General features: G+C 39.8%; 2 protein-coding genes across 8 annotated transcripts; one reads left to right on the top strand and one right to left on the bottom strand.

Moving 5' to 3' along the window:
* Nucleotides 1-704: 704 nt before the first annotated feature.
* On the bottom strand, nucleotides 705-20,302 carry LOC147262827 (sodium- and chloride-dependent betaine transporter-like). Of its 3 annotated transcripts, none has more exons than XM_086202043.1 (16): nucleotides 20,146-20,299; nucleotides 19,680-19,874; nucleotides 19,081-19,215; nucleotides 16,991-17,131; nucleotides 16,684-16,789; nucleotides 15,069-15,122; nucleotides 14,238-14,367; nucleotides 12,659-12,793; nucleotides 9,892-9,995; nucleotides 9,678-9,802; nucleotides 9,211-9,323; nucleotides 8,973-9,107; nucleotides 7,719-7,821; nucleotides 4,289-4,389; nucleotides 2,369-2,515; nucleotides 705-2,281 (listed from the first exon to the last, which is right to left on the bottom strand). In XM_086202043.1, exons 2-16 carry the CDS (start codon nucleotides 19,861-19,863, stop codon nucleotides 2,120-2,122), a joined length of 1,875 nt encoding a protein of 624 aa, XP_086058169.1. In that variant the 5' UTR covers nucleotides 19,864-19,874; nucleotides 20,146-20,299; the 3' UTR covers nucleotides 705-2,119. The 3 variants fall into 3 exon arrangements, 2 of the variants coding, with proteins under 2 accessions (XP_086058169.1, XP_086058170.1); XR_015112489.1 differs by lacking the exon at nucleotides 705-2,281 and adding an exon at nucleotides 2,853-2,945 and having other exon boundaries at nucleotides 2,383-2,515; nucleotides 4,266-4,389; nucleotides 20,146-20,302; XM_086202044.1 differs by lacking the exon at nucleotides 705-2,281 and adding an exon at nucleotides 2,853-2,945 and having other exon boundaries at nucleotides 2,383-2,515; nucleotides 20,146-20,302.
* Nucleotides 3,053-27,556, top strand: LOC147262826 (protein mono-ADP-ribosyltransferase PARP11-like). 5 transcript variants are annotated; one of them, XM_086202051.1, is made up of 11 exons: nucleotides 3,053-3,133; nucleotides 9,229-10,742; nucleotides 15,075-15,152; nucleotides 19,110-19,195; nucleotides 21,666-21,790; nucleotides 22,698-22,818; nucleotides 22,964-23,039; nucleotides 23,367-23,439; nucleotides 24,066-24,193; nucleotides 25,836-25,987; nucleotides 26,086-27,556. In XM_086202051.1, the coding sequence occupies exons 5-11, from the start codon at nucleotides 21,674-21,676 to the stop codon at nucleotides 26,400-26,402; spliced, it is 984 nt and encodes a 327-aa protein (XP_086058177.1). In that variant the 5' UTR covers nucleotides 3,053-3,133; nucleotides 9,229-10,742; nucleotides 15,075-15,152; nucleotides 19,110-19,195; nucleotides 21,666-21,673; the 3' UTR covers nucleotides 26,403-27,556. The 5 variants fall into 5 exon arrangements, with proteins under 5 accessions (XP_086058177.1, XP_086058176.1, XP_086058178.1 ...); XM_086202050.1 differs by lacking the exons at nucleotides 3,053-3,133; nucleotides 9,229-10,742 and adding an exon at nucleotides 17,202-17,297 and having other exon boundaries at nucleotides 13,899-15,152; XM_086202048.1 differs by lacking the exons at nucleotides 3,053-3,133; nucleotides 9,229-10,742; nucleotides 15,075-15,152; nucleotides 19,110-19,195 and adding exons at nucleotides 20,986-21,423; nucleotides 21,515-21,563.
* Nucleotides 27,557-27,846: the final 290 nt, after the last annotated feature.

The following is a 27,846-nucleotide window of genomic DNA, read 5'->3' as shown; positions in this document are numbered from 1 at the left end:
GATTGATCCCTGAGGAACACCAATACTTCTGTCAAAGTAAGCTGACAATGCATTACCAATAACACATAAGTTCAACTTTTAAGTGAAACTGTAAGCCTGAAAATGTCACAGTGAAGTAATCGGGGTTGTCTCATCCACTGCATAAGATTTACATAAGAGGGCTCTGAAGGACTTCATTGTTTTCCTTTAAAATAACATTGTCAAACTGCCTTATGAGACACATTGAATTCAGTGTTTTTGGAAATTTATCAGGGCCAAAGATTAGAAAATGTATCCCAAACACTCTCCTAACCTATGGAGGTTTAGTGATTTTTTTTTTTTTTTAAATATAACACATCCATATCTATGTCTGTTTTTTAAAACTCATTTCAACATCTTTTTGACCCTATCTTGTCGCTTTCTTCCAGGACCTGTGTTTTTTTTTCTTTCAACTATGGTAATGTGCTACAGTGTGTGTTGGCTGGAATTTGTTATCAATTATATAAGGATTGGTACTGGAAGTGTTGCACAACTTGTTAACCTATAGCTCTATAACCACCCTCAGGCAACCTACAGCCTCTAATTTAAACACAGCATCATCAATATATAAAATGAGGCCATGACCTTTGATATTCTTAATCGCCTCAGATACATTACACTTCCAGCGTAACTTATTTTCTGATCCTTTTTTAAAGGGCACTTTGACCCTGCAGTCCTTTTGGGTCTTCAAAACTAAATTTATTCACAGGTGAGGGTCATTTGGGGTCATCAGCAGGGTACGGGAGGGATTGGAGGGGCGGAGAGTTGGGTGGAATAGTCCGTTAATTGAATGCCAGTTTGGATTACACAGATGACTGAGTTTGGCATTATGACCAAGCAAGTTCACCAATCACACACCCTGTGAGATTATATAGCCTGTTTGTGCTTTCACAACTTGGTTGTGATGTATATATAGATGACAAAAACAATACAGGAAAATACTGACCTAAAGCACGTTTTTATGCTTGCTCTCTTATTCACAAATCTGCGGTACTAAATAATAAGAGAAGAGGGTCCAAAAGAGATGTCAGAAGCGAGAGGGCTTTTCTTTAAATCTGCAAGATTAAACTGAGGGTATAAAAATCCTTCAATCTGTTTTGAACAACACGTCATGATGAAGGCCCGCTGTTGAACTAACGAGAAGTTGAGGAGTTCATCATATTGAACTCGAATCGGATGTTTATCCTCGCTCACCAGATAGAACCAATGCAATCACAATACTTAACTGAGATTTATTTTGTCATATAAATGGGTTTACACAAGGTACTGTGTATGATATATACATTATATATGTTAGGAATTGTTTTCCTATTTTGGAGATATAGAAAAGAACTTTTTCCCATGAGAAAAGATATATAAATTGCACAGTGAACAAGGCAACATTATTGATGTAATAACCAACTCTGATTCAAACATTGCATTCATTTATTAAAAAAAAAATCATTAATATTAAGATATTTGAAACCAATAAACTTGGTGATAAAGCCAACCTTGCAGATACATGCGCGAACACCAATAACAGTACATACTTTGACATATCAATTCTATTGTATCTTTTCATTGATTTAATAAGTATAAAAAACAACAAGCGAAAGATGTAACAATTAAAATGATAAAGTGGTATTTCACCCAAAACGTGCAGTTTACCTTTCAATTGCTCACTGTTGTGTGTCTTGAACTCGCAAATACTCAAAGATTAACACTTTGATCAAAGCTAAAAGCAAAATACCTTTGACACTTCTGGTTCGGTGTCAACTGGTTGTAGAATATTTAACATGTGACTGAAAAGTGTTGTCCAATGTATGTCTATCTATCTATTTTTCTATTTTTGCTGCTGTTAGTAATCAGTCTCCATTAGCATCAAGCTAACTATGTGGCTGGTGTTGCAGCTGGGGGAGGGGGGGACTTTGCGTGATCAAAACACTTAAAAGTATGTTATTGATGAGCAAATTACACAGTTTTGGGAGGAGTAGTTTGTAAAATAATATTCCTGAAAACATTGTAAACTATGTAAACATTTATAAAACCTTGCATATGATTAAAGAGTATGTGTTTTTGTAGCCATAGAATCATACAGCACCATCACTTTTGGAAATGACACTCAAACTCCACCAGGTTCCTCCATCATCATCTTCTCGTTCCTTCCCTCCGTGTTGTTCGGCTGCATCTGCGCCTTGAAGATGACGCACTTACACAGCGTGAGTAAAGGTTTCTGCGGCCGAGCCTGACGCAGATCACGGGAGGGTGAAGCCATATGAGGGTTCTGTCCATCAGGAAGGAAATATCTTAATCGTTGGTATCTTAACATTGAACTTAAATCTGACCAAACACAACGTTTGAGTTCACTCACCTTCCACATTGCAACCAAAATGAAAATTGGGACACATATCAGTGGCGTGATGAGGAGCAAAGAACCCACTATGACGCCCCAGATACCAGATGAAAAGCCATAGACGGAAACCACATACACGTTTGACATTTCAAACAGTATCGCGAACTAGGGGACAGGAAACATGAGGATTAGAAACTCTGATTTAAAAGCAGTTTTAATAGTGCTTATATATAAATATATATATATATACATATACATATATATATATGTGTGTGTATATGTATATATATATGTATATGTATATATATGTGTATATATCTGTGTATATGTATATATATGTATATATGTGTATGTATATATATGTATATATATATATATATATATATATATATATATATATATATATACATATATATATATATATATATATATATATATATGAAGGAAATCAGACTGTGTCAGATCACCTTAGTAACAGAAACTGTATTTTTAATTACTGTACCTAAGTAAGCACATGGTAATGGAGTAGCCTCTGTGCTAACGGTCCGTTTCTCGGTCTTACTCCTGGTGTCATATTGGAATATGTAGCACCATCCTACAGCAATAGAAGATAGCTCAATTTATTTTCCCTAATTAGCAGGTTAATGGGCCGTCATCGGCTTAAATCGTGAGGCAACTGCTTTTGCGATATCACATCATTATGTGAGACACCATTTTCTCCGGTGTTATTTGTCTGAACCCGGACCAATCGGCTTCCTTTGAGGAGATACGGACGTGGCTCAGGTATGCAACCATTCCAAATTTAGACTAAAACTCTAAAATTCTTCTTTGTTACCAGACTAAAATGCAGTATAGTCAGCTGTCTCCTAAAACCTGAAGCGACAAATTACAGGGATTCCACCATAAATTAAAAAGGTATTATTTACTCACTCTAATGCGAGTGGAAGCTGAGATTCAGTTTTTCGTACACTGCTTGAGTTTTACAAAAAAAAGAAAGAAAATTAATCTCCATTCACTTAAGATATTTTGGAGATTACAACAATACTTTTTCCTGTTAAACTCCATGAGTTATTTGTAGAGAAGCAAAAAAAAAAAAGATTCACCCAACTTTCTATCAGCATGTCGGTGACTATATAATATCTGAATTTTCATTTTGGGATGAACTATGCTTTTGAGGTTCACAACAAAGAAACTGAGGTCATTTTTAATTGAATAAAGCCAAATTAAAATAGGATGTGTTAGATAAACTCAGATTTATGAAAATTTAAAAAAAAATTAAATAAAACTTGCTTAAATAAAAACAAGGACAACGAAACACAAAGGACATCTAACACAGGACTAGGGTTAAATTAAAAACGTGGCAAAAACTAACACTAGTTCAGAGAATATAATGTTAGTATTACCAATCATTTTAAAGTGCTTTTGTGGCATAAAAGCAGAAAAGTGCCACACAAATCCATGTAATCTGATTTATAGAAAGAAATCTCATTCCCTTTTATTCAAAGGTTCCCCAAGAGGGAAAAAAGTAATCTTGAAACGTGTTGTAGATTCTGGGAAACAGTCAATGTATATGTTTGTCTGTAAGTAGGTGATCTGTTTGGGTTCTATAAACAGGAAATGGCTTTAATTGAATCCAGGTTTGAATGAGTGTGTATTGGACTCTCTGTTCTACTGAAATGCAGTCAAGTGAGTTTAAAAACAGACGAGTCCACATTTTTAGAGTAGAAGTCAGATTCCCTTATTTTACGTGTGAGTTTAATCACTGATGTGGCAAAGTGGAATATCTCAGGTGAGATGAAAGGCGAGAAGCGTGGGCGGCGGTAATGAAGCTACGATGTATGTTGAGCGGATGAGAAGAAAATAATGGAAGAGTTTTGAAGAGAGACAGGGAAAGTAGACGGATCAAATTTCTGACCCAGGCGTGAGTGAGCAGCTCACCCCGCAGAGGATCGGCGTGATAAATAACCAGCAATACTTCAGCACGGGGTTTGGTTTGTACCCGATCATGTCTTCGATGTTGTCATAGAAACGGTCAGCCCCTGCAAAGTCACACAAATGTTAGTCTGATAAACTCGACAAACAACAAATGACACTGGAAAGACAATATTCAGTCAAAACACTGAATAAATGAGATGATTAATCCTGTTTTGTTTGGGGGGGGGTGTCACTTAATAAACGCAACATTTAAAACAGACACTTCATTTAAACTATGGAATACACTTCGGGAAATACTGTATTTGCCGCAGCGATGACATGTTTTTTTTAGGCTAACCCATGTTAACATCACCGCGGGTTCCCTCAACCAAACTCATGATTCTCCCACTGGACTTTGGATTATTGCCGAACTTGAGCTCAGTGGCAAACAAAAGTTTACTCATTAGCAGTGCAATGTTAGGATACGAGAGAAATACACCACGTACGTATAATGAAATAACTTCAGTGTCAATCACCGTTAGCTTGGCGCTTGTTCTACTTTTGGTTTAATGACACATCAACACTGAAGCTAACGTTAACCAACAACGTATATCAGGCATTAAACTGAAAACCCACTCAAAAATCGCACTGACATTGAGAAGCAAAGACAGCTAGCAAGCTAACAAGCTTGTGTGATTTTTATGTCAAAGTAATTAATTTCCTTTTGCATAAACCTCTTGCAACGACTTTTGATTTTTTGATTACTTACTTACTTACTTACTTGTCTTTTATTGGTGCACAGTACCAGATGTACTGGTTTGACTGGTATCAAACCAAAAAAAAATTTGGAGAGTTTTGTGCAAATTAAACAATCTTTCACTGCATCTGGATGTATGAAATTGCAGAGATGTCTTTTCATTTTGCAGCATCACCAACGTAATCTTTTTCATACTGCAGCATTGCTATATGACAGTTTTAAGAGGCATCATTACAGGTGTGAATGAATTCTTGAATTTCAGAGGGAAGGAGGGAAGTCAGTTGTTTAACTTTGGGGATGAACTTTAGCTCAGATTCAGTCTGAAAAACTGTGAAGAGGAAGCAATTGCAGAATCTGATCAATATCAGACTGCATCACATTGCAAAGAGTGTGTGTGTATATGTGTGTGCGCGTGGGGGTCCTTTGAAAGAAGGGGAAAAGGAAATGCAATTTCCAGAATCCATCCATCCATCCATCCATCCATCCATCCATTTTCTTCTGCTTATTCCTGTTAAGGGTCACGGGGGGGCTGGAGCCTACCCAGCGGCTACAGGCGAGAGGTGGCGTGGGGGTAAGTGTACCCCTGGGGGTACGTGGAAGTACTCCAGGGGGTACGTGAAGCTTTACAAAAATATATATATATATATATTTTTTAAAAAAAAAGTTTGATAAAATACAAATGTATGTTCATATACTGAATTTTAGACAGACTCTCCCCGAACCAAGTTAGTTTGACCCATTGATCCAGCATCACTCGTCAATAACCTGCCGTTGCCATTACGACGCGCTGTGACGATGGAGATGTGGCTAAAGTGCAGCAGCAATCCTGCTGAAAATACGGAGAAACAAGTGAAAAAGAAGGCGAAACCAGAGCCGACGAAGTCCCAAAAGTAGGAACCCAAAGCACTGTGTTTTGGGTTTTTTTTGCGGGGAGAAATTAGCCAACGCTAGCAAATCATTGATATAAGTTGTTTAACTTAAATAAATCAGACACTGATGGCACAGCACTGTACCTCTTTATTTTCTACCAAAAATGTTTTGCGTGTGTCAGGGGGTACTTGACTAAAAAATATTTCAAAGGGGGTTCATCTCTGAGAAAAGTTTGAGAGCCACTGATTTATAATATCCAATTAGCCTCGTCCCTTCGTGATGTCTATGGACTGTGGGAGGAAGCTGGAGTACCGGAGAGAACCCACACAGGCACAGGGAGAACATTTCCAGAATCCATTTCCTGAAATCGTTTACATATAAATAGTCAGAGAAATCTGTGAAAATGACTAGTTTTGAGGGAAAATATGAATACAATCGATTTAGGAGGACAAACAACTCCCACACACCCTTTAAATGAGCCAGTAACGACGAGGCAAATGAAAGTGTAGGAAGGGGTGAGCAAAACCATTTGTGCAAAGTAGACGAATGATGGATTGTGGAAATGGAATATATAACATTTGTGGTGTAGAAGCACAGCAAGACAGAAGAACAACCATTAGGGAGGGAAGAAAAAAAAAACATGGGGGAGATGTGTTTGAAGTGAGGTGGAAAACCCCCTGCCCCAGATTTCTTTCTATTAGTTTTAGAGCAGTAGGAGGGGCACACATCCCTCCAGTCTGTAATCCATACTACAAACAGCCACTCAGCTGAGCGAAGGATGGGGGCACCATCCATCAGCCTGGGCGCTGATTAAATCGTGGTTATGAAACCCAGAGAAGGACGCCTCGTACTCTGACTTTCCTTTGTTTGGAGGAACGAGTCGAAGACACGTGTTCCGGAACATAGAGCTAAATAAGCACTATCATCAACGAAAAGAGTACTTCAGTAAATGATACTGTTTAACAAGCCATCTGTACATGATCTGCTTTTTGTTTATATCAAGGCCATAACCATTATTTTCTTAATTCCCACTTATTTGTTCCTTTGCTTGGCATTAGATTGATAGCTTGCATGAGATAAAGCTGCAAAAATATATGGCTTACTTAGACTTCTGAATGACACGTAAATAAACCAGGTGTTATGTTACGAGCGCTCACGCTGAATACCATGGATGAAAATTACTGATTTATAATCTTGACTATGTATACTCAGGTTTTTGCTATTGCATTTCTGACAGTTGTGTGTGTGTGGTTAAATTTGGGCAAAAGTCAGAGAAGATCCAATAAGACAGGTGTTAGGATATTATCATTTTTTCCTTCTAGCTGTTCATTTTTGAATGATGATCACGATGTCCACAGCCTCCAAGGGGGCTAAGACTCTATTGCAAATAATTTATAGTAAAAAAAAATTTTTTAATTTTTAAATGATTGTAGAATATTTATCATCAATAAATGATGTTATTGTGAAATTTCATGTGTTTTATTACCCAGCATCAAACAGTGAGAATATGACCTTAAAATCTGTTTGCACTCAATTTCTTTAATAGTCACATAAAATGAAATAGAATATATATAAAGAAATGTTTAATTTTAATGGGTTTTCTCTGATTGCTGATTCAAATGTTATGCAAGAGTTCCTGATTTTAAACTGCGCTGCATCTTATTTCCCCTACTTTCTGATGAAAATAGGAGGCTGCCGAAAGAAATGCTCCTATCAGAACTGTATAAATGGAGTCAAGAAAGTAATTGGCTGAGAATAAGTGCGTTTGCTGTTTGGGTTATTGTGTAGGTAATAAATTTAATGTTCTATACCGTGATATTGTCTTACCGTACACCCAAGCAATCACCACTGTCTCACAGCAGGCGATTAAGAGGTGTGTTATTCCATTGAGGCCATAGTAGTCAACCAGGTTAAAGAGGACAATCCCTCCCTGAAAAGAGAAAACAAATAGGATGATTACATAGTCAGGTAAAAAGCTTTGTACCATCCAGACGAATAGAACAGGAGGAACGGGAACGGGTCCTAAATTAGCATTCATGAGCGTTTCCCTCATCTAAAAATCAGTGGGTTTAATTCCTAAAATAAATTCAGTCGTTCAAACTAGCTTAATATATTTCAAAATGTTGTTCTGAGGAATAAAGCACGCCGGTAACATTGCACTATTGGTGAATTTCACCAATAGTGAATAGTGAATTTCTTGTTTAAGTAAACAAGCGGCAAAATGAGACAACAACTGAAGCACAGAGCTACTGAGGTTGACGCTGTGTCATAATTCGTTAGCATAACGTTAGCTTGATACTTAAAATGACCACATTTACATTATAAAAATCAAAAGAGAGGTGTTGATTTGTGAAGACAATCATGCTGAACAAATCTGCTGACTTCAGCACTTATTTTTAGCATTTATAAAAAAAAACCTAATGTAAAAATCAACTTTTTTGTTTGAGGAAACCAATGACTATGCTAACGTCAGGCTTGGAAAAAGAAAAAAGCACCATCCCAGGAGCAATCCATTTCCTGGAACATAATCCTTCGTCTATATCAGTGGTAGCCAAGTAAAAGAGGCAATGGTTTGATTTAATGTTTCAAATATTATCAGAATCAGAATACTTTATTAATCCCGGGGGGGGGGGGGGGGGGATTCTGTTGTTACAGTTTCTTAAAGCTCTCCAAGTACTATAAAGTAAGAAATTACAAATTATAATAGTTAGAAATGTGCAGACTTTAAGAAATAAGAGTAAACATAAACTATTTACAAAGCACAGTAGTTATGACAAAGAGTATTGCACAGTTTAAGTATTGCAGAGTTAAGTAATGACATGAGATACACTGAAGAATGTGTTTATCACTCAGAGGGAGGAGTTAAAGAGTTTGATGGCCACAGGTAAGAATGGCTTCCTGTGGCGCTCTGTGGTGCATTTAGGTGGGATGAGTCTAGCACTGAATGTGCTCCTGTGTTTGTGTGACTGAGCAAAAGGCTGGAGAGCGGTTTGGGCACTAAGTTTCTGAATCTAAAACTTTTACCTATCCAAAGTATTACAGACTGACATCCTCGTCTTTACCCATCTTATCTCCCATTACCTCAGTGACAAACAGCAGCCCCAACAGGAAGCAGACCACTGTAATAGCCAGGACCAGTAACTCTCTCGCATATGGCCTCCGCAGATGTGGGAACATGTCTGTGATGGCTGTCACCATGCAATCCACAGTCACAATCTGCAAAACCATATGAAAAACACTTGTTGTTGTTGTTGTTTTCCAAGGGGGGGAGGGGGATGTGTAAATGATGCCCATTCTTTGTATATGATGGATTACATGCCTGATTGTCCCCACCCAGGAGGAGGACCATGAGGAAGAAAAGCACAGCCCAAAACGATGAGCCAGGCAGCAATGACAAAGCCTTAGGATAGACTTGGAAGACCAAACCAATACCTGAGGGAAGAATATCATTGCATCTATTGACAGCATCTGATTTAAAGTCTCTGTCAATCATGCAGAACTTAAGGCTAAAATAGTCTGAAACCAGAAAACTAGAAACCCAATATAATATGATCTGTAAATTAAAAACAAAAGAACAGCAGGTTCAACAGACAAATAGAAATGTGAGAGATGATTGTAACTGAACTGTAACTTGACGTAATTATTTTTTTTTTTACCCTTGAGTCTGGCACAGTGACTACAAAAATGTTATCATCTGACTGTATCTGAACACAAGATGCCATCTTGTGGACATTGTTGGTTGCTGCCAGCATATTTAATACAGCACATATTGCAGAATTAACTTACCACTGCCAGCAACATTTTCTACACTTATATTCTGGGTGTGAGCCATGTATCCCAGCACTGAGAATACAACACAGCCGGCAAAGATATCGGTGGCACTGCTCAGAATGCAGAGTCCTATGCAGTCCCTGAAGCATGACAAGAAGATGCTCAGTCTAACAACGCACGAATGTGGAAGCATAGACATGATTATGTGTTGAGAGCAGTAAAGGTAGACCTGTAGCAGTTGTTGTTGTATTTGTTGCGGCTCCCCAGAGCAGTTAGGACACCCTGGCTCACGATGTAAGTGTAAATCACATGGACCGCTGCGTCATGCCACACCTGAAGAGAGGAACAAATGTCTGACACATAGTCTGGGCCTTGAATTTTCACCACGGAGTCCTGATTTAATGTTGCTAACTCCATCCAAAGAATCACCCCTTAAATCATGGATGTCAGCATCAAAAGATCATATTCACATGGCGGCCATGTTCGTCTGATATTAGATTGAGAGGCTAGAATGCTTAAAACCGCAATTCAAGTAGTGAATTTGTGCATGTTTATCATTTCATAGCTTACAAGTTGATGTTTTACTGAAAGAGAATACGAACAATCCACAGGGGCATTGGCCATTTTTCAAGGAAAGAAGACATATTTGATAATTTGCTACCGTTAGCCAACAGCTAATATTAGTATTTAACCATGTCCTAGCTATAACTGGCTGTATTTTATTATATAAAAATATGTCTTCCAAGAAGTATAATTTTGACATAACATGAATTTAACTCTTTTTGTATCATGTACCAAAACAACCAGCAACGTTAGCTACAGTAAGAACTAGCCGAATGCTAATATTCGCTGTCGGCTAAAGGTAGCTGATAAATCATCAAATATGCTGCCATACTTTATAATATGGCTTGGTCACCCTCCAGATCCTTATTACTGCTTTAGTCAGCTTGAGGTCAGTCCATTAAGATATATTTTTATTTTGTTCTTTCCATTTCCGTGAGGTGCAGCCGAGTTGGGGCACAACCCTGATCGTGATGTAAGAGGACACCGTGTGAACATGGGCTCTTAAGACACAATTTTGTGAGTGTTGACATTTACGTTACACACTATTTGCATCCTCTAACTTTTCTGTGTCTCTGTCACGATGTTCTCAACAGTTTTTATTTGTTTCCATGAATGCCTGTCTGGGCCCTTTCCAAGACAGCATCTGGTTTACATTATCGACACCACAGCACTGCGGTACTCAGCCCACACAAAAGATAAAGTTGGCCAGGCTCCAATGATATACAGGCCCCTGCTCTGGCCTCATGGAGGACAGGTTCCCAGCCTTACGTCAGAAATGTCTATCTGTACCGGATGCAGGACAAAGACAAAACTGTCCTAAGAAGGACACGTCGTATTCTTTAGTGCACTTGGCTGTTCTCTGTACAGTTTCTGGCATGCCTGCAGACACATGGACAATGGAGACACACTCATGTGTTAAGCAAACCCCAGAGGCCAAGTCTCCAGGGTAGTATAGAAACATGTGAGTAAGCTAGGCTGTTAAACAGACCTATGTTGTTAAGAACATCTGGCATTGCATAACTTGTCTCTCTGATTCATAATTGTTTGCAGCATCCCCCCCCCCAAAAAAAACCAAAAAACAAACATTCACACACAGTTGTATCATTTGATTGAATCCATAATAGCACAGTGTAATTATCACAATGTCAGGTCTGAAAGCAGTTCTCCATTACAGGAACAGCTGTGTTGTGTCATGCAAATATGGTGTTGGCGCGTCAATATTGTGAATTTCATATTTTCCTTTGTTTGTAAAACATTTCAAATCCTGTAAATGGTATATTCACTGTATCGTTTCCCCATTTTCTGTTGTGCAAAGAAGAGACTTTAGCAAAATATACATCAACAGTGGCCCAGTTTTGCTTATTGGACCGATACCAATATATTTTAAAAAATAAATAAATCTAGGTATGCATGATATTGGGATTTTTGCAAAAATTCAATTCACCGATATTTTACCACTGATTAGTGATATTTACTGATATTTCGCGATGTCAGTGTTAAAAATGGGCCAGTACGAATATAAGCCATCTGACCAATACTTATATATTGAAAGAATGATATCTTCTTATACAGATGCCATGCATCCCACAAAAATAGCTAATAAAGAGACGAAAGCAGCATAAATCGAAAAGCAAATCTGAAAAATGTAGATTTTATTTTCCGCCCTGCAGCATACGAATGCAAGCGCAGGAAAGCGGAAGCGACCCCCAAACACGCACAGCTCTCGGGCTTTAAGCTTCAGGGGTCAGCCCTTACCACTGTGCAGGGTGAGAGTCACGCTCTGAAGTGTCAAAAAAAAAAAAAAAGAAGCCAGAGACAGATGCAGGGGATAAAAGACCCCATTTTCTAGCTGAAACAGATGTTGTCATTGTCCAGACTTCAAATTCCCCATTCAGAGAACATACATGGATCATTATACATAGCGAGGAAAAGAGCTGCTGCAAGAATATAGAACAGTGTGGTATGTGTGCCTGTTCGTGAACGAGCCTTTCGTCTTACATGAGAGAAATACGAAGGGTGGTAGATTATTGGCTTCTGTTTCAGCTTATTGACTTTTTATAAAGGGAATATGCTGTCAAAATATTTTTGAAAATCCCACTGGGGCACGCTGTTTTTCTTCCTGTAATGATGTTACTGTATACTCGGGGGGGGGGGGGGGGACCTTCCTTTGACAAACTTTGTTTCTTCTGAGAAGGATCTTAGTTTGTTGTTCTTGTGAAGACTTATTATCTTGGGACAGGAAATGTGGACTCAAGGCAGAGTCAGAAAACAAAAGCGTTAGATGATGTGATGGTCTCAGGGTGAAATGGCCAGAGAGCATCAGAGCCACAATTGGATGGTAAAACTCGCTATATTGTTCATTGTGTTTTTTATAGACAAATTATTAAATTATTTAAAAAAAAAAAAAAAAGGTTCTGAGTGTTTGCCCTTACAGATAAGTAAGTGAGCTTTCTCAGGTCAGGTATGAGGTAATACCCCAGGCCCATTCCAGCTCCTGGGAGGGTCACTCCACGGATGAAGAAGATGAACAGCATCAGGTACGGTAGCGTAGCCGTGACGTACACAACCTGAAAAACATACATTAATACAGTGCCGGCTGCAGGATACATGTTTGATGAGAGCTGTGACAGTGAATGCAGTTATATTTTTGGCTTTAACACCAAAATAGGATGCAAAGCTGTGTTTGTATAGGCCAACCTTTTAAGTTAGCATCACCATGCATTCCTTTGGGTAAAAGCTTTCATATCGGATCATTGCTGAGAAAAAGCCATGTGACAAACAAATGTTTATGAAACTTCAATGTTCTGTTTAGCAAGATTAGAGCTACGAGTGAGCACAGCCTTTGTGATTTCTGGGGCATACGTACGTGCATTAGACACACAAAGCTAACGTTATGCTACCAGCGAACTACAGCTCGGAGGCACGACTCCAACGCCACCGCCACTAGCTTTGCACTGCGTCACTATGAGAGTCTGCAGTCACTCTGATGAGCTACTTGTTAGCAATCGCACATTTAGACACATTCACTTCGGTATTTTATGTACTAGAACAAAATGCTAATACATCTGAAGCTTATGGCTAACCATTTGCAAATTTCAATGAACACCAGTCAAAGTGTAGATATGGGAAGGAGGAGGAGGCGGTCATTTTCACTCAATTATCCCACTCATCATGAATTAGACACATAGTTTGAACTACTTCCTGACAAAAGCGCTGTAATTTCATTTAGGCCCCATTGTACTGTACCATCGCGCAACAAAACAAAGCATTTTGTTGACGAGCTGAAAAGTGACAACTAATCATCACTTTGAAAGAGACCATTAGAATAATTATATCCAGACAAGCTGAGATCCCGTACTTTATTTCTCTGATAACTTTTGACAGAGTTATGCTAACACCTGCTAACTATGCTAACACTTTCCATCTGCTACAGTTCATTGCGCATAGCTATCGAGCAGTCAGCTGCTGAGCTTCCTCGTGTACACACCGAGGAACGAAGGGTATCTGTCTTCTTGTCTGGCTCTGGAGAGGAAGGCAAGTATATCCCTGTAAAAGTGCTCATGTGCCAGCTGTATCCTTGCACACTGTGTCTAATTTCTGCATCAATGTGAAGCCACTAATCCCTTCAATACAGTGATGTAATCAAAGGAAAACTCCTTCCAAAACTAAAACTACAAGCGATGCAATTAGGGGTACAGTCATTAAAGGAGTGGCGTGTAAGGTTTAAGGACCTCTAGTGGTGAAGATGCAGATCAGAACCAACGAAATAATCCTCACTTTCCATGTGACCTCTGTTTAGTATCACAGTGTAAGTCAAAGATGCTGTTGAATGATCCCATAGAAGAACTGTATCATTTAGCGATATTAGCACCAAATGGGATTTCATACAAATAAAATTAGGATTAAGATTGAAACATTGTGCGCACAGATTCATTTCGATTCATCCCAGAAAGATCAAGAGGAGGTTGGATTAATTGGGTGCAACCTCATGTTGGGACCTTGTGTTCTTACCTTGCCTGTGCTTCGAATTCCCTTCCACACGCAGAAGTAACATATTACCCAGGCAAGCAGGAGACAGAGAGCCAGGTCCCAGTGTACCCATTTGAGCGACATGTCGTCCGATATTCTTAACACGCGGTGACTGTAGCAAAGAAACAAGACACGTAAACACGTGTCATTCTTTGCAAATACGCAGAATAATAGATGTGCAAATCATCAGTGTGCTTCTCTTTTCAATAGCTTTCGCCCACTTGAAATAAACATTAAAAAATGTAAGTATAAGGAGAATGCATTGAAAGCCATCCCTCATGTCCTTGTGGAAACAAATTCAAATGCTGAAAAGGATCAGACATCTGCTCCACAGCTTCAGTTGATTATAAAAGCTGCAGGAAAATAAAACACACACACACACACACACACATAATGTTTTCATCAAGGCAAACTAGAGTACATGATGGATTTCGCAATACATGTTCCGACAGATCTTACATCAAAGCATCAAAAAAAATTTATTATTTTTTTTTAAAGGGCAAACAAGTTTCTTTCAAGGTTTGAATTTGGTGATGTCATTGATCATGTGAGGGTTCTGCAGACTGCATTTTTCTCTGCTGTGCAAACTTTTTTTGCTTTGTCTCATTAACATCACACATGCTCCATTCTCCAACTACGGATGGCCTTTCGGTATCTGGCAAGGATTAAGAGTGATGGCTGAGGAATGTTCCCTCCCTCCCAGAGGAAGGCCTGCTGCATTGGGAGTCTTACATAACATTCTTTCCTTACGTTGTAAAAAACGTGTGTGTATGTGTGTGCGTGCGTGTGTGTGTGTGTGTTGGTGTCTCTCACATCCAGAATTCCTCTTGCGATGACTTGAGCATCCAGACAGACTGAAGTTCATCACTGAAAATATAAAACAATCCGCTCAAGCAGGTAAAGTAAGATGAGAAAAGCAATAATCTGACCTGAAGGTTGCTTTAGCTATAATTTCTCAGCTCCAAACATTCACCAGGTCATTTATTTGCGATGCAAATATCGGTTTTCCGAGTGGTGTCGCTTAGATGATGTTCATATCATATGTCAATTAGAATTTAAGATTTACTGGGCCTACCGCTCACCCCTAAATCGTCCCCGGGGTAGCTATTAAAATGTGCTGTGTTTTATTACAGAAACAGATGTACAGTAAGAACCTTCATAAAACTGTAGGTGTTTCCGAAAAGCTGCTACAACTCAAAAGGCCATTATTTCTCATCGCTCTATTCGTGTAGCTCGCAAATACACCACAAGTGTGATGTAGCCTCGCTAAAGTTCTGCAACGCATTTGCTATGTCTCGCCTTACAATGTAATTGTCACGTTCTGATGTTTTCACTTCCGGTCATCAGGAGTCAACCAAAGAATTACAGCCCAGAGAATTTTTTTAAGGTTGTATCAGTAATAAAACGGACTGTTGCACAGGTTTTAAAACATTCTTCTCAATGGAATTCACCAAATTTGGGGGAAATGTGCTTGTTGGCTGTGCTCCTCAGAGCCACACAAGAGGACTGATAGTTAGCTGAGCACAATGAATAGTAGTGGGTGGGAAGTGTTAGCGTACCTCTGTCAAAAGTTAAAGTTCGTGTATTCCATTGGTCTACAAGTATTCATCCTCACTTACAAATTTGGCCGTGATCACAGTTCCAGTTAGAGTCATCGCTAAACGTCTTGTTTTGTTGGCCAACGTCACAATGAGGTGTTTGGGGTGCTGCGTCAGATCATCATGTAAATCTTACATACACAAACGTGCTTTTCTTAATGCGGGAAAATACTGTTTTGGACAAAAATGTGTTTGATGACTTTTGCCAAAGCTACGCTAACACTTCCCACCCACTACCATTCATTGCGCTAAGCTAACTGCGATTCTCAGTTCGCTCACGCACGGGGAGAGAAGGCCATCTTTTTATGCTCCGGGAAAATTGCAACTGAGTGTATTTCCTCAAAAAAGTTGGCTTGTTCGTTTAATGTGCGACACAAACACCTCTGAAGGATTTCAATGCACTACAGCAGCGGATTTCTTGCAAAATCTTAAACAAAATGCTTTTTTTCCCAACTGCCTCATTTCATACTTCTTTAAAAGTCCCTTTATTTTATCACTACCCGTGTAAGTTAAGTAGGACATCTTCTTTTGATGGAATTAGGTGTCAGATCAATGATTCTCCACAGGTTACTCATACACCATTGGGAGGATAGCTAGCGAGTGTGTTCTGTATCATGTTGTCTCTTGTGCTGTTTAAGTGCTTAAAACACAATTAAAGAATGAGTGCATGAAGGCTCCAAAGGTTTTATTTTAGCTGTCAATGTAAAATTAAGTTGAAAAGGTACCACAATGTGAGCAGAGCCAAAGATAAACACAGATTTCTGCCACATGTACAACAATTTTCAAGACCCAAACATGAATCAAAAGTATTTGAAGGTGAAGCGACTTACATGTCGGTGAAGTTTTCTGCGTAGTCGGGCAGAGTGATGTTTAGGAGTGACAAGCTGGTGTGATTGTGAATGGCATAGGAGTCGCCAAAGTGAGAATTACACAGCGCTAGAAGAAAATAGAGAGAAACATCAGATAAACGGTGCACACTGTCAAAATGTGAAAAGGCTTAGGCGAGTGTTTTTCTTGCGTTTCCTCAAGACATCTGCGGGAAAACAAGATGTGGTGGGCATTTTTGTGTAAACCTTTAATGAAAAACACATGCGTTTAAACAAGCCAACACTGATTATTTTCAAATGGATGCCTTACCAGTGTTCCACCAGTTGTTACATGTGCTCCAGGGTAGGGGGCTCAGGAAGGAGTTAAAAAGGTAGAAAATAACCCACGCCATCATCACCATGTAGTAGATGTTCATGTAGATCATAATCACGAACGACCCAACTCCCAAACCTGCAGGAGACAGGCTTTTTATTAGTTCTGAGGGGACGTCAATTCACAATATTATACAATCAACCCCCAGATTCCACAACAGTCGATATGGACCAAGAGAATTACTCTACCATGCGTCATGATATCTACTGAAGAAGAAACATCCCTTCAGAAGACAGAACGACAGGTATTATTTTTGATCCAGCACTACGGATATAAAATTGAGTCTTAGCTCAGCACCAGTTAAACATCTGCAATATAAAATGGTCAAAATAGTAGGAAGGACAAAATAGTGACTGGGGTTAAGAACAGCAGCTGTTGGATCAAAAAAATATTGTTATTAGCGATTTTGTACTGATTTTTTTTGTCGAGGTTACATTTCTGGAAACTGGTTTTGTGTGACGTGAGAATTAAAGGCTAGAAATCCTGATTCAGGTTCCAGCCATATCGAGTAAATATGTCTCCCTTGTGTTTATTCATTTATTATGATGATGAGACACATCAATCAAACGGTACAAGTGCAGACAAATAAAGATATTCTGAGCTCACAAAGATGCAAATCCAGCGAGAGCGAGCTATGCATGCTTAGCTTGAAGCTAATGGTGACTCACAGCTAACAAGTTACAGTAAAGAAAAACAACAACAACAAAAAACGCTACAGCAAAGCTGTCCAAGAATGTCTCTTTAAAAACTATCAGTCACATTACTGTTTTAATCCATATCTTCTTAATCCAGCTACATGCTCAGTAATCCACAAACACTTTGATTTGAGCTCAAAACAAACCATGATGCTTCCAGTTTGGGGCTATCACAACTTAGCTGAATGCGCTACCAGGACAAGCTTGGCGCTACCGCGGAAGAGCACTGAGGATTGTAGTTTCCTTTTACCTAAAATTGAACTGCTCTTAGGTGGCACAGTGGTGCAGTGGTCAGCACTGTCCCCTCACAGCAAGAAGGTTCTGGGTTCCCGGCTCCAGCACAGGGTCTTTCTGTGTGGAGTCTGCATGTTCTCACTGTTCCTGTGTGGGTTCTCTCTGGTACTCCAGCTTCCTCCCACAGTCCAAAGACATCAAGAGGGGACGAGGCTGACTGATACTCTAAATTGACCGTAGGTGTGACTGTGAGTGTGAATGGTTGTCCGTCTCTATGTTTTGGCCCTGTGATGGACTGGCGACTCATCCAGGGTGAACCCCGCCTCTCACCCGAAGGCTGCTGGGATAGGCTCCACACCCCCACCCCGCCATCCTTAACAGGATAAGCGGAGGAAAATGGATGGATGGATGAACTGCTCTTGAATTACTTATGAAGACAAAATTTAAACTGCTACAGTTAAACAAATTACCATAAAAATAGTTGACGGTAGATAATTCACTATCTGTAATTAGATAATAGCCAACAGCTACGAGTTTGCAAACTGCCATTTTTGGGTGATTTTTTTGCTGTGGCTATTGTTAGCTGTCAGTGACTGTTAGCCCTGAGCTAAATATACAGCTACCTCGTTCTGCATCGCAAAGAATGGGTGCCAGAGGGGGGAAAAAAAAACATACTTGTGAGTGCAAAACTCCTATTTTGATGCATACTTTTTGGGTGAAATATTGTTTAAACACCCTAGTGGACTAGAAACTTTCCAAATTATATAAAAAGACAAAAGCGTCTAGGCTCCCACATTTACTTATGTAGTCACACATTTTTTAAAAAATGCAAAGTGAAATGCTGCATCAAATTTTCAATCTCAAACATTGCTGTCGCTGCAGAATATTTGAAAAGAGAGGCTACTGTGATTTTTTCTTTTTTTTTTACTTTGGAGGAAGGAAAATAGGATTTCATGTCTACGTGATTCATGCCCATGTAGTAAACAGTGGTCTCTTGTTCACCAAAAATGATTTAAACTTCAGTGACAGCCTTCATTTCCTGCTCATCGACTGACAAAAATGTATGTAACTCTGCATGCAACTTAGCCTTGTTTTTACCCTCAAACATGGGACAAATCTTCCTCCAGGCGGTGACCGTGCCCTCACTGGTGTACTGACCCAACGCCGTCTCCAAGAAGAACAAGGGCATACCAAGGAAGAGGAGGAGCACAAAGTAAGGGAAGAGGAAGACACCTGGAAATATGAGGGGGGGGGTCATCAAAAAACCGGTAGAAACACACACACACACACACACACATCAAATCCTTATGTACAGGGAGCTGCTCTGGTATGTTAAGATTACTCGATCCAGATCTATGTTAAGATCTCTGTTGAACTCTGCTCCAAAGAAACCTCAAAGATCCAACTTCCAGATCCATGAACAATGTCAGACACTGTCGCCTTTAGGGGACATTATTCTCATGAGAAGGATGATAAAATGGTCTGCAGTTCAAATTCCTGTCACTGTTATGACGCCGGGCACGTTTCTCGGAGTAAATCAAGAAAGAAAAGAGGATTTTGATGATTGGGACCTCTCAACACAACCCATCATTCAAATTATTTTTCATCTCGTTTTGTAAATGCACATTATGCACATTTTTCAGGCGCACACACACACACACACACACACACACATTCACATCACCATCAGCCCTCACCTCCTCCATTCTTATAGCACAGAAAAGGAAAGCGCCAAAAATTTCCAAGACCAATGACTCCTGCAATCATGGAGAGTCTGGACTCGGTTTTATTTGCCCATTTCCCCCTTGCTGGAGCCCCTTCCTCTGGAGCCCCTTTACTGGGGTCGGACTCCGGGCCCCCTCTGGCTGTTTCTTCAGTCATGCTCTCTCAGTCTGTTGTTATGGATCACAAAAAAGAAAAAAACTTTTCAGATAAAGCAATTAATGTCAGCTCTTTAGTCGAAGATGAAAAAAAAAAAAACATCAATGCACGTTTGATGTAAAATTACTGCTCTTCAGTATTTTCATGCACCAACATAAACGTTCCGATACACGCTGAACTGGAAATGACAGAAAGTTCCTTGTGTTGATTGCTATAAAAAAAAAAAAATGTCGAAGAGAAGCACCAACAACTTTCTAACCATCAAGACGAGATGCAACTCACCCGTGCGTCCGTCTGCTATGCGCGCCCCCGATGACCAACTGAGAAGATTTTGTACAACAAGGTTTGTTTTTTTTCTTTGGGGTGTGTCTTTTAGGACACATGCACGCTAGGCGGCGCGGAAATATGAAGACGTGAGTCCGAGGCAAAAGCTACTGCACCGCGAAATGAACAAAAACGTCATGCATGCCACTTTGTCTTTACTTTGACTGGCATTGCGAAGGCGTCGACAGAAATCCCATTTTAAGAGCTCTGTAAAGATGTATGTCTGAACATATCCATCTCTTTCCCCCTTTACATTATTAATAATAAGGTCTTATCCACTGTAAACCAGCTTATACATATTTGTCATTCCTCCAGCTGAATAAATTACTTCCATATGAGGTATTTTCATTTCGGAGAAGTTTGCCCTATTTAATTTTGTCGTAAAGTTGTCAGTTGTGAATGGAATAGCCAAAAGCAGCCAAAGCTGTTTTTAATACATTTTTTCATGCCCGTTTCATGTAATATAACAGTATTTTTCATCGTTTAAGTACTGAATAATTAAAGCTGGGACGAAAAGTGAACTTTGCATCAGTTTAAAACACCTTTTTTTTTAACCGTTATCCTTGTTTGAATTTAAATAGGTAAACAAGCTAAATGATGATGTAATGAGCCATGGACCTGTGGAATGACTGACAAAGGAAGGAGAGTGATATCATCATCCTCATCCCTCAGTTATAGTGACGTATGACGAATTAAGTGAATATGGATCAAAACTCTTCGACAGCCCATGTTGAAAAAGTAGCACTGATATCCAGACTACATTAACTGAACAAAACGGAACCCATGTCGTGCTTTCACCTTAGATATTTGAAGTGCCTTGTTAAAAGTTAGCCCTGACAAACACCTGCCATGGATATATACCTGCCAGAAATATTATATGAATATAATCAGTCGTTATTGTAGTAATTAGGACTACACAACGACATGAATAGTCGTTACAAAAATGCTGCTTTCAGATACCCTGATGCACGATTATTCTCCTGACATGACAAACTCAGGGTATAATGAAGCCATGCAAGGGCGGGGTTACAGGGTTCTGGCGCATTGACGTAAACGTGACGACCGCGGAAGTAAAAGTAAACAACGCATTGATAGGGGAGAAAAAAAAAGATGTTATGGAGCGTTAGCCATCCCTTCCCACCTCCAGTCTGAGATTTCTGGTGCTTTATCCATAATGCCCGACGGACCTGTGTCTCAGTAAGGGCGGGGACCCGGTTAGTGACAGGCTGGAACCCGGTAAGACACCTGTAGAGTTGCGAAGTGTCCGGTGCTGCAGCTGCTAATGATAGCTAGCTAGATATGGCAATTTCCTGTATTCTGTTTACAGGATGAAATGCCTTCACCACCATGGCTTAAACACATCTCCTTGACGTTAGGTTTGTCTGGCGAATAAGACAAAATAAAACCCCCGTACCCCCAACCCTCTTTTTGTTTTAATGTCTTGGCGTATTTCTTCTTTTTGTTTGTACTAATTTCAGATTTAGCAATGTTAGCCATCAGATCGTCCGAGGAGGAGTCCACAGAGATTGAGGAGATGGACACCTCAGAGCCCAACTGGTGCTGGTTCTACTTGGCGGAATGTGGAGTGTGGCATATGTTTGAGGTAGTTCACATGACGACTTGACACCGAGCCGAACATGACAGCCTCTTTACTGTACGTTCCCGCCCATCGCCCCTCCCTCACTGGCATTAGTGCTTGTAAAATCACTGCAACGTCACAGACTTCCCTTTCCGCCCTTATTGACCTCCATGATTAGACTTTCCATGCAGTATCTTTGAACGTAATGTAGTCATTATTTCGTGAATGATAAATCTGGCCGCTGGTTTCTCAGTTATTGTTGTGTTTTTCAATCTGGTAAAGTGCCACAGGTTACGTGCACTCTTGGAGAGCCAACAGCTCAGAAATGTAAAATGGCACTAATATCCTCTTACAGTTTTTAGGCTTTTACGCAGATTGTAACACATCAGTGCTTCTATTACATTGCAGCTCAGTTTTTCCAAGTACAGACTGAAACAATAAGGAGAACATTTATGTATGAAATGAAGGCTTATCAGCTGTCCTGTGTCTAATGAAATTATGAAAATCCGAATCTAATTAGCCATCATATATTCAGGTTTGACAAAACAAGAATAAAAGGACAAACAGTCATTTACAGTATTTTTAACTAACTTTTCTTATTATCAGGCCTGTTCTTCATAATGTTATTATTATATACATCCGGAGGGCCAAAATGACATCATCAAATTACTGTTTTTGCGAACAAACAGTTCAAACCCCAAAGGTGCGTCAGTGTTTTACCATTATTTTTCTTAATTTTTTATGTTATTATTATTTATTTGTTAACTGTAGATGCTGATTTATTTTCTCTCTCTTTCTCAAAAGCAAATTGTTAATCCTCCAATGGCAGCGTGGTGACTCTGACTTCATCTGTCCACCTCTTTCTATTCACCTTATTAGCACCGAAACAACAGATTAGCCGCTAACTCTTTGTTTTCACCTCACGCGTCAGATTGATCCCAGCGCAGCCTGCTCCGTGACCAGCGCTCAGATTGAACAGTGCTACAACAGGAACCAGCGCGGCGTCATGGAATTCTATACTGCCAAGTATACTTACAGACTCGACTTCTCAGGTAGGATGATAGGGAATCAACCTTTTTGCTTAAAGTGATGTAAAGTCTGTGTTATCAGTCTGGGATTATACAGCCTATGTGATTATTAAAGGAAAACTGCCTCCGGGATTAATGAGTTCCTGTATTTCTAATCTCTCCTCGCCAGTTATGCGACAGATAAATGTAACAACGGGAAAGCAGCGACCAATCAAACGCTCCCTTCACTCTGCAACTGGCTTCAGGTGAGGTGGTTTCATTTCTTTGTTTATGAGAGAAGATTACAAAAAGGAAGATGTGGTTGGGAGTTAGGAGGCTTTAGGTTTAAAAGTCAGAGTTCAAACATCCGCTACGCTCGCCTTGACGTAATGTCTTAAATGTAAACCAGATCCCAGGGGGAGCCACTGACCCATATTTGGATCTTCTTTTACACTTACACTTACACTTACACACACACACACACACACACACACACACACACACACACACACACACACACACACACACACACACACACACACACACCAGGATTTCATTTATGACTCAACAACATGACTTTTTCTGTCTGTCAGGTTTATTTGTGATAATCTTGCCTTGCCTGTTCCCTGTCACTGGGAGAGGATCAACACAGATGAGCCCTATCAGGTGAGGAGTGTGTGTGGGGGTGTGTGTGTGTGTGTGTGTGTGTGTGTGTGTGTGTGTGTGTGTGTGTGTGTGTGCGTGTAGGTTACTATAGAAGACATAGTATGCACATTCAATTAGCTACTGGCTCTGTTTAGTATCAAGCCCCAGAAAAGTCAGCCAGACAAGAAGACAGACACCCTTCTTTCATCTGTGTGCGCATTAGGAAACTGAGACCTGCTAGCTAGCTTAGCACAATGAATTGTAATGGATGGGCAGGTTAGCATGCCTCTCTCAAAAGTCTCTCCATAACTAGTTTTGAATAACATTGATAATGAAATAATGATATAGAGCATATAGAGCAACTAGCGTTGCAGAGCATATAGAGCAACTAGCAGTCAGCTGGTCTCAGGTCTCTAATTTACACTCAGAGAAGGCCATCTATCTTCGACGTGGATGGACAGTAAGTATATTTTACAAAATGTTGGCATGTTCCGTTGAATTGAAAAGATGCTGGAATTGAAACAGAGTCACAAATAAGGCACATTATGTCACCGTTATGAATCCTGCAAAACTCATAGCACACGCACAAAATCTGCAATATTACAAGTTCTAAGATATTTTTCTGTCTCCGCTCCCTCTTTTTCCAGCTCATCCAGCTTGGCAGAGACACCTACGAGTTTAAAGAAGTAGCGAGACTTTATGAAAGGACAATGGATCATCCAATCAAATCCATCCAGAGGATCCAGAACCTGGACTTGTGGGAGTTCTTCTGCAGGTAAGATCCTAGTCTTGACTGGGTCTTTCTGCTTCATTTCGATTTATTCAAGTGCACACAATGAATTCACAACAATGACACGTTTTCTCAGATGTATGAACAGTTGTACTTTCCTATTTTATACCCACTGACAAAGCTTCTGTTGATGTAAAGAATCAAACTAGGCGTGCGATTGGGGAAGTTCTCAGCTCAGATGGACAAAATCATGCTGACTGTGGGTTTTTTGTGGCGCACCACAATGAAATCAACACTAACAACTAACTAACAATATCCATTTGTAATATTTAAAACAAAAATCAGCGGGTAGCCCATTGATCCCCTCTCTCTTTCCAACCAAACTAGGACAGGAATCAAAAACTCCATATTGTCCCGTCCGTCTAAACCTCAATGCCCCCGAGCGTATCGATCTCTCTTATCAATACCAGCCAGTTGGACTCAACCATTAACTTCATCTCTTTTGAAGAAAAGGAGCGTTGTACTTCTCTGTATTGAATTTATGTTGAGATGTTATCAGACATCTTTGAGAAGAATCAGCCACTGCAGCAGCCAGTGGAGCTTCTGAGTCACATGCCTTCTGTCTTTAGACTCACATAAAAAAGTTGCTAAAAACAAATAAATCAGACATTCGCTTCAGAGTTACCCAGAACAATTAAACACAAATGACCAACAGTTCGCTGCAACACCCAATCAAACTATCCTCTTTTTCTTCCTGAAAATTTGCCAAATATTTGCTGCCTCTGGGCTGGAGTTTTGAATATGAGGAATTTCAGCTTTTTATATATTTCTTTTTCTTTCATTGATTGTCTATGTTTATAACAAATGAGTTCGGCTTAGCAGTAGCTCTCCCCTTATTAAGGGTTAATAAATGGTAGCAAGTGCATTATTACTTGCATTGTAAAATCTTCATAAACCATGGAGTAACATTTGTAATTGACCCATAACCTTGTTTCCTAGATGTCTCTACGAGATGAAGGTGCTACTGCTATTTGACCTGTCAGGGTTAACTGAAAACCTAGATGAACTGATTAGGAAATCAGTCATTCACAACTGTTAATTAATGGTTTAGGAAGTGTTTATAATGCAAGAAATAACGCAAAACCATTTATTCATCCTTCATAAGGGGGGATTTATCGTAAGTTGCATCAAAAAAGTTCAGTTGGTGACCGGACGGGAACACCGTTGCTCATGTGGCACGGTTTTTACCGCTGGCTAACGTTACATTAGCTATCTCGGCTAACGTTACTCTTGCTGTCGACAAGCAATGGGTTAATAACATGATTTTTCCGTTGTGATATTAAGATTTTCACCAGACAGATATTTGAATAGTTAAGATAAACCACGAAATGTAACTCAAAAATTTGTCCCTGGGCTCCGCCATGTATAAAAACGTCATCAAATACGCAAGTCATGAACTCGAAGCTTTCGGAAAAACCTAAATTACGATGTCATGAATACAACTGGTGGGGGGTGTTTAAAAGGTGTAGTCTTGTAAACACGGTAAAAAAAAAAAAATTTTTTTCAAGGCACCTCATGTTCATGAAAGTTAATGGTAGATTTAAAACGCATCATTGTGCCGCTTTATGATGTCATGCTTTCATTCTCTCACTCGACCCCCCCTCCCCCCCCCCCCCCACACCCCAAGGAAGAAAACACAGTTGCGAAAAGTCAAGCGCACATTGGATATTGAGGAGCGAATGCTGTTTCACGGCACAGGGCACAGCAACATACAAGCGATTTGTACATTTAACTTTGACTGGCGGCTGACAGGAAGTCACGGCGACGTCTACGGCAAAGGTAGAAGCACCGGTCGTGAAATAATTCTTTCAGCTTTCATTTGTGTCCTTTATTTTATTTATTTTTACTAAACACCTCCCTCTCTCTCTCTTTTCTAGGGAGTTATTTTGCCCGGGATTCTAAGTATTCAAGTAAATTCTGTCACACCACTGGGAAGCACAACACCACTTTACAGAGACACGGGCTGGCCCCGCCCATATTTGCGAGCGAGCCGCCTTATAAAACCATGTTCCTTGCCAGAGTTCTTGTTGGAGAATACACAGTTGGTCATCCTATGTACTGCAGACCGCCCTCCAAGGATGCCAGCTTCACCAACTTTTATGACAGTTGCGTGGACGACATGGCCAATCCAAAGATTTACGTCATTTTTGACAGCAATCAGATTTACCCGGAATATCTGATTGAGTTCTATTGACGCTAATTAAAAGCTGGATCTGTAATACTTTGGATACAAAGGCAGAAAATTGGATGGGAGAAACATGAGAGGAAGCTTTCAGTTCGATCCAGTGCCTAAGTAGAGCATGAGCAATCTAAAGTGCCTTTCAGGAATTCGAGACAACAATAAAGACTTTGTGTACAGTTTGTTTATTGTACAGTTTATTCCATGTCGGTGGAATTTTTCCGATGTGAAAAGTTCGAAGGACAGAAGAAGAAGGGGGAAAAAAAGTGAATGAAAATCTGCTTTTCCTGTTGTCGGTGGACATTTTGTGTTTGTTACAAAATATATGTTTGCTCGCTATATTTCTGTGTTTTAAAATAAAAGAAAGTGGCGTTGGAGCTGGTAGTTTAGAGGCGCGTCGGCTACAGCCCTCTGACATCATCCGTGCCATGCATGAGCTCATGTAGTTCCAAATGAAACCAAAAACTGTTAGTGGCATAAACATCTGTGTGTTTTTTGTATTCCAGGAACAAAAAAAACAAAAAACAAAAAAGCTTCTACCTCTGTTTTAGTTTTTAGTTCTACCATGCATTAGTGCAAGTTTTCCTTTCGGTGAAAGGGCCTGTAAGTGTGTCACAGTGACATAAAAGTTGTGATGTCAAATGTTTTATTTCAGTCTTTAAAAGACTTGACAAGATTGAATTTTCTTGGTTCCGAAACCGAAATTCAATCCGTTTTTTCCATTTTTTTTTCTTCAATTTAAATGTCGCCATTGGTTTCATTTTTTTGAAAGGAATAAGCAGGTTTTCTTTGCACTCGGTGTAAATCGATGAAAAACTGAATGTAGCCAGCACATGTATTGTACTGTAATGCAAATTAGCCACACAATGTAATATTGCTTTGCTGTGTACATGTTTGAAATTCACTGTGTGACGTTTGTATGTGCTTTGGAAGACGGGGAACAATAAGAAACAAAGGAGGATTCACCATATTCGTTTAGCCACAAGGTGGCGCCACTGTACAGATTTCAGAATTTGTCTAGAGTGAAGAAGCAACCTTCTGTTTCCTCCTCAGAATGTGTGCGTAGGAGTGTGTGCAGCTACATGTATGTATGTGTGTGTGTGTGTGTGTGTATAAGTTGCACCTATTAAAATGAATAAACTTTTCAGTAAAAGCGGAATGATTCTCCTCCTTTCTGAGTGATAAAAGTAAAGGTGTCAATATTTTACGTCTCATGCAAAGAGGTTTTCATGAAAAACCTGGAAAAGAAAAAAACGCCCCGAAATAAAATAGAAATTAATGATAGTTAGTAATAGTTGTCCTTCGGTTGTATCATACAGCCTGGTGATGAAGGTCAAAATAGAAGTTCCTCTCACCCTTGAAGGGGGGGTCTGTGTCGTCCTCTGGCTCGGGTCCTCTACCAGAGGCCTGGGAGCTTGAGGGTTCTATGCAGTATCCTAGCTTAGTTCCTAGGACTGCG

The sequence above is a fragment of the Aulostomus chinensis genome, chromosome 4 (genome assembly GCF_037954235.1).
Source record: "Aulostomus chinensis isolate RoL2024-O1b breed Wild chromosome 4, RoL_Achi_v1.0, whole genome shotgun sequence".
NCBI classification, from domain to species: domain Eukaryota; kingdom Metazoa; phylum Chordata; class Actinopteri; order Syngnathiformes; family Aulostomidae; genus Aulostomus; species Aulostomus chinensis.
This window is presented reverse-complemented; position numbering and strand designations above follow the sequence as displayed.